The sequence below is a fragment of the Perissodus microlepis genome, chromosome 8 (genome assembly GCF_051167445.1).
Source record: "Perissodus microlepis isolate ML-2025 ecotype Zambia chromosome 8, ASM5116744v1, whole genome shotgun sequence".
Classification (NCBI taxonomy): Eukaryota; Metazoa; Chordata; class Actinopteri; order Cichliformes; family Cichlidae; genus Perissodus; species Perissodus microlepis.
This window is the reverse complement of record NC_140468.1, coordinates 17965553-17972197: the sequence shown is the minus strand read 5'-3', so window position 1 is coordinate 17972197 and position 6645 is coordinate 17965553. Positions and strand designations below refer to the sequence as shown.

Sequence of the window (6645 nt, the reverse complement as noted above, 5' to 3'; positions counted from 1 at the left end):
TATAGCAGTAGAGTCATTATAGTCACAACAAGACTGACAAAATGTGTTTCAGTGTTTGTAATTATTTATTTTTTTTAAACACAAAGTTAAAACTCGAACAGAAATCTGTAACTTACAAAAGTATTCAGACTGTTTGCTTTTGTGTTCCTATCATCAGATAGATCCCTTTTTCTTTAATAATCCTGGAAATGTTTCTAGAACCTGAGTGAAATTCACCAGAGGGAATTTAAAACATGGTTTATAACTGTAGATTTTTTTTTTTTTTTTTTTTTTTTTTTTTTTTTTTTAAAAACGACTTCTGAAGCAATCAGGAACGATTTGACTTAAAAAAAAAAAAAAAAAAAAAAAACACGTGACATAAAGGACCTGATTTGGCAGGACTCGTCGTATGCTTTTCTTGCAAGAAGGATCTCGGTCAAAGAGGCGACCAAGGACCTGAGACTCTTTTAACGGTAGTTTGGTTATCTGTGAGATGAGAGAAGCCCAGGATATCCATCTCAACAGCACCTTACTAATCGGCTTCACGGCTGTGCAGCCACATGGAAGTTACTCTAACTAAAAGGCATAACAGATTCATTGAGCTTCCAAACGGCAAACTTTCTCAAAGGAAAAGATAATCTAGCCAACACCAGACATGACTCATAACCTGCTCAAAACTTCACTGTAATCCCTACAGTAAAGCATGATGGTTGTATGATAGGGATACTCGTCAGAGCTGCTGAAAACTTAATGAATGGCATGAAAAAGGAAAAGGAACGGTCTTGAATACCTTCTGAGTTGACTGCAAGAATAATGCTCAAATAAGAAAAAACTGTGTAAATGAAAAGCTTAAGAGTTAATAGAACGAGATCGAACAGCATCACCATCTTGCTCATTTGGCTCTTCCTCTGCCTGGGTGAGCGGCTCTCGGTCCGGGTCTCTCTGCTCCTGCCCTGACTTCTTGGTTGTCTTGTTCAGGGTCCCACCCTGTAGGGACAAAAAAAATAATAATTAACTTCCTGCTGAGTGTGTGTATAGAGTATAAACTCATGAGATAACTTCTACAGATGTCTGACCTGTCTGTGATCAACAACATTAAGCAGCAATGAGGTCACAATGCAGCTGATGGTGTTGGCCAACATGAAGATCATCATCCTCTGCCAACGCCACAGCGGGATCTTAGTTTCACTGCAACACAAATAGAGAAACTGCAAAGCTAAACAAGACTGGAAGGACAATTAGTGCACGGCAATGAGATTCTAATGTCAGGTTCTCCCCACCTGGACTTGGTGCCTAGTATCTGTCCAACAACGAGATTGGAGATCCCGATCCCAATCATCTGTACGGAGGTGGCCAGGCCCATGGCAGTTCCCAGAGTCGCCTGAGGTACGACAAGGGGAATAGACGGCCACATGCTGGCCTGGAATGCCACACAGGCAGCAACAAGTTTAATATACTAGGAAATACATTAATTCATAGTAAAAATTTACCATTTTACTGATGTCTATTTACTCACAGCAGCAAAGGAGTAGGTGACTCCCAGCCATATGGTTGAAACCAGAGGAGGGACAAAAGTGAAAGCCAGGAGTCCAAACACGGGCAGCGTGAGGACGGCGCACGCCACAGCGAAGACTCCCCGCAGACCCATATAATCCTGAAACACATGGCAGCGAGAGTGTTTCATGATAAACCAACTCAACTCAATGCAGGAATACAACTTGATTTAGACTAAAGATACATACGATGAGAATGCCCACGCTGGCTGAGAGGACCAGTGAGCTGTCATAGACTGCTCCTGCAATATAAGCCGCCTCCTTCTGGCTGTAGTAGCTGTACTTATCCTGGATGAACTTGCTGGCAAATGAAAAAAATAAATGGCAGATGTGAATGCTTATGACACCAGTATCACTTTGGTGCTGGTCTATTCAAAGGAATGCAGGGTTATAATTCACTGGTTGCCCTGAAAGTGGTGTGTAAAGGTGGGGGTTTTTTTTGCATCTTTGTCGCATTTAAATGTTTCAGATCAAACAAATGTAAATATTACATTACAATCCAAACCTACATGGCCCTGTGTGAAAAAGTAATTGCCCCTAAATCTAATAAGTGGCGGTGCCACCGTTAGCAGTAACAACTTCACTTAAGCATTTGCGTTAACTGGCAATGAGTCTTCACAGCGCTGTGGAGGAATTTTGGCCCATTCATCTTTGCAGAAATGTTGTAATTCAGCCACATCTGAGGGTTTTCAAGCATGAACTGCCTTTTTAAGGTTATGCCACAGCATCTCAATCAGATTCAGGTCAGGACTTTGACTAGGCCACTCCAGAGTCTTCATTTTGTTTTGTTTTTTTCCAGCCATTCAGAGGTGGACTTGCTGGTGTGGTTTGGGTCACCCAGGTGCCCTTCAACTTGAGGTCATGAACATATGGCCTGACATTCTCCGTCAGGATGTTTTGATAGACGTGCCACACGGTTCCATTTACCACAGCGTGTCTTCCAGGTTCAGAGGCAGCAAAACAGCCCCAGACCATCACACTACCACCACCATATTTTACTGTATTTTAATGTTCTTTTTCTAAAATGCTGTGTTACTTTTACAAAAACGTCTGGCAGTAATCAGGCCTGGGTGTGGCTAGAGAAACTAAACTCAGCTTTCTAAAGATTTGACACACCACAGTTAATTCATCTTATCTAATAAAAACTTTGGCGTGGTTTAATCAAAGACCTGACCTGAATTCGATTGAGATGCTGTGGCATGATCTTAAAAAGCCGGTTCATGCTGAAAAACCCTCCAGAGTGGCTGAATTACAACAATTCTGCAAAGATGAATGGGCCAAAATTCCTCCACAGCGCTGTGAAGACGCATTGCCAGTTATCGCAAATGCTTGAAAACAAACAAACAAACAAAAAACCAAAAACAAAACAAAAACAGGAAATCAGGCAGGAGGACAACATTTTTTTTTCACATCACTGTATTTCATCAGTATGCACACACTTTATGTCAAGAACTCTACCTTGCATCAGCAATGAAGGGGAAGATGCCGTTGTAGAAGAACATGATGGTGAGAACCAGCAGCCAGTATCTTACTGACAGGAGCTTCACATCCTGAATCCTCTACACATAAAAACACACAACAATAAATGATGCTCCCCACACAGATCACTAGTGTGTCCATAATACTGAAAAAACAAGGTTTAAATCATCAATGTTACGTATGCATAAGGATGGGTACCGGTATCCGGTGCCATCATGGCACCGGTTCTGACATAAACGGTAGTAACCGAAAAGCAGCGCAGATTTCGGTGCTTATTTTTCCTGAGCTGTGATACACTTTAGATTCTAGCCAATCATTTTACGTTTCCGAGGATAGTAGGTGGGCCCAGGTACGTACGTTCTTTTAGAGCAGAGCTAGAGATTAAAAATGCCCAAGGCGAAGCGGTCAAAAGTCTGGCTGTACTTCACAGCAAAAGATGCAAACTCAGCAGCCTGCAAGAAGTTCTTTAAGGTGATACTGTGCAAAAGAGGTAACACCTCAAATCCGATGAAACGCCTGGCGACGCATAGCGTTTTTTTTAAAAGCCGAGAAATGCGCCGTATTTGATCGCTTGCTGAGAGACCTCACACTGAGCACATCTACTGCGGGTGTGGTGCCTGTTATCGGACCCGGAGTTTGCAACATCCCCCAAAAACCCGAAGAGGAGAGTCCTGGCCCCTAGCCCTGCCAGTGTAGCAGAAATGATGACGGATGATGATGGCAGCAGCAGCCGTTCTTCTCTGCGCGAGTAGCTTAATGTTGTTTATGTGTAATTTACGTTGAGTAGGCTAACCACGTTATTACATTAATGCATGTAAGGTGAACTAGCAAACACCGTCGTAGTTACATGCGGCTATCTTCTTGTTTGATGGCAGGTACTCCCTTCACCCTGGCCAAAAAGGCTAAAATGACCAAAGAAAAAGTGGAAAACAGTTAAAGATGAGAGGTTTTTGGACAAAGTTTGTGTTTTTTCCATTGATTAAGCACTGCTTCCAGCCAAGAGTGATACCATATATGCCCTATAGCTGCAGAAAAGGCTAACATTGTTATCTTTTTACAAAAAAACAGCTGAACATGAGAGGTGTTTGGACCAATTTTGTGTTCTTTATTCTTTAAGCACCGGTTTGAGCACCGTTTGAGCACCGTTTGAGCACTGGCACCGTTTCAAAAGTACCGGTTTGGTACAGGTATCGGATGAAACCTAAACGATACCCATCCCTACGTATGCATGTTGTTATTATTAAAGGATATTGATTGTACCACTTTGCGAGACTCTTCTTGGATGGCTCCATCGAGACCCAGCTGTCTCATTCCAATCTTGTCCAAGGTGCTGACAATGACAGCAGAAGCGAAGCCCAGCACACACAACAGTGCGCCTAAGAAACAATAACATGAGAAACCCAGGTCACATGGCACCACACCATAATCCTTGAGATTTCTTCGCATTCGTCACCTACCACCCCAGAGTGTCCACTGCATGCCATATTTTTCTTCAAACTTCTGCGTGAGGAAGAAGTTCAACACCGAGCCCAGCCGCGAGAAGGCCAGGGTCAGGCCGAAAGCCAAAGCCAACTCCTTCCCTTTGAACCAGAAGGCTGTGATGCGATTCTGAACAACTAATGAAGAAGGAGAAAGGTAACTGAGCGGTTAAGAAATGCTCCTCAAAGGCGATGCTGCAGAGAATATTTGTTCATATCCATGAAGGGAACTTACTAGTCAGAGATCCATTGCCTGATCCAAACAGCAGACGGCCGGTGAGCATTAGCGGCAGCAAGTAGGGAGATCCCTTGAAGTGGGAGCCGAGAGCAAACAGCGATGAGCCCAAAACACAGAGAAAAGAGAAGAGAAACACACCGACTGCAAAGAGGACCAAAAGAGAAATGGTTGTACCATCATTTTACTGTCAGTAGATTAAAAACAACTGCAGACCATGCAGAGAGAAAACATAAAACAAAACTTACAGCGATTTCCTAATTTGTCAATGAGGAATCCAGCCAGGATCACAACTACAGCATTCCTGTTGATAACAGAGAGAAGCTTCTCATTGATAAGCCACTTTTCTGCATTTTCACAGTGAAATCAATGCATTAACGTGCTTACGTCCAAGCATAGATGGCATAGAGAAGATTGTACTGCTGAGGGGTCATCCCCAGTCCCTCCACACAGTCCACTGTCCCATTGATCACTGTCGCATTGGGACACGTCAGGTTCTGTCAAAAAAACAACAGTCAAACATTAAAAACAACATCAGTCTTTCCCTGCTGATAATCAAGTCGTGCAATATTGATGCGATCTGTAAGCAGCGCTGCCTCTTGCTCACCCCTTGGAACTGATCCTGTAACACACTGGGAATGTCGAAGCAAAAGTAGGACCCAAAGGTCAGCAGACAGTTAAAGAAGAGCACCACAAAGCGATAGTATGCTGCAAGACAGTGATAACAATAAAGAAAGGGCAACATCAGGTGATTTAAAAATGCAGCAGCCTCAGATCAATATAACAAATATTTTATTATGTCTGAGGATATTTTTGGTTTTTAACAAAGTGCTACTGTGCGACCTGGCACTGTTTTTTGTTTTTAAAGGAGGAAAAAATATATGTAATTCTTCTTGTTCTGTACAGTTAAGCTTATGAATTACCAAGAACAGAGTGGAGAATTATGTGTGCTAATTACGCACAGAGCGAACTGAGTTTCGTGTTCAGCCAACTTCTCCTACAGTCACGAGCTCTTTTTGTGACACTGGAAGTATAAAATGCTGAGTTGGTCACTAAGAGGCTTTTTTTAGGGAATCGTCAGCAGGGTTACAAGCAGAGGTCTTGGTCAGCTCAGTAAAATATGCTGGCTTGCTGTGTTTTTAATAAATAACTTTGTAGTGACACGTACCTTTCTCCGCCGGCTGCGCCATCGTGTTAGCTGTAAAACAAAGCGTCAAAAACCATATCCTTCGCTGTTGTTTACATGAACATAGTTAGCGACTGCTACGCTTCTTCAGCAGCTGACGTCGAGAAACCGCAGATCTTAAAACCACATGGATGGAGCTGCTGCCGTAAATATGAACACGTAATGACGTACGGCACGTTTACGAAGCAGCGGAGACCGGAAGTACCCCGCTTTTTTTCTTTTTGGAAGCTTTATTGACAAGTAAACGTTTACATCCAAAAATAGGCGGAAGATTTTCAGCAAAATTACTATAATAATTACAAAAAATAGTTTATTCAATCTATTTCGTTTGGGATTTTTTGTTTGTTTGTGTTTTTTTTAAGGAATAACACTATTTTTAACCGTTTGTTGCAAAGACTTTAGCCAAGATTGTGGCTATGCGACAGCTCTCCTGGACAAACACTCCAGGTTTCAATCAGGTTTCTGTGCTGTTTATTGGACTGATGACAGTTTGATGCTGGGTGATGCAGGAGAATGTTTTGCTTTGCTGATCTTGGGCTTGACCTCTTCTCTTGATACTGTTGACCATCACATTATGCTCAATAAGAGAGGTCGGCAAATATCCGTATCCATACCAATGCTGGTATTGGTAGCGAATATATACCAGTTCAGTATGTAGTGTTCAATAAATAGTTTTTTTTAAAATAAATCATTTCATCATTTCATCATTAAATAATAATCATTTTAATTTATCTA

General features: G+C 42.1%; 1 protein-coding gene across 1 annotated transcript; it reads right to left on the bottom strand.

Moving 5' to 3' along the window:
- Positions 1-46: 46 nt before the first annotated feature.
- On the bottom strand, positions 47-6045 carry LOC146381783 (lysosomal dipeptide transporter MFSD1-like). Its single transcript, XM_084937910.1, has 13 exons — positions 5893-6045; positions 5332-5432; positions 5112-5221; positions 4973-5028; positions 4725-4868; positions 4469-4627; positions 4272-4387; positions 2991-3091; positions 1722-1833; positions 1496-1633; positions 1260-1399; positions 1056-1167; positions 47-966 (listed from the first exon to the last, which is right to left on the bottom strand). Exons 1-13 carry the CDS (start codon positions 5912-5914, stop codon positions 829-831), a joined length of 1449 nt encoding a protein of 482 aa, XP_084794036.1. The 5' UTR covers positions 5915-6045; the 3' UTR covers positions 47-828.
- Positions 6046-6645: the final 600 nt, after the last annotated feature.

What these genes read in the sequence shown, in the direction of transcription:
- LOC146381783 (XM_084937910.1), bottom strand. Translation starts at nt 5,914, where the DNA reads ATGGCGCAGCCGGCGGAGAAAG. An exon ending in TACAGGATCAGTTCCAAGGG is followed by an intron (nt 5,222 to 5,331) that starts GTGAGCAAGAGG and finishes TTTTTTTGACAG; the next exon opens with AACCTGACGTGTCCCAATGC. An exon ending in AGGCAATGGATCTCTGACTA is followed by an intron (nt 4,628 to 4,724) that starts GTAAGTTCCCTT and finishes CTTCTTCATTAG; the next exon opens with TTGTTCAGAATCGCATCACA.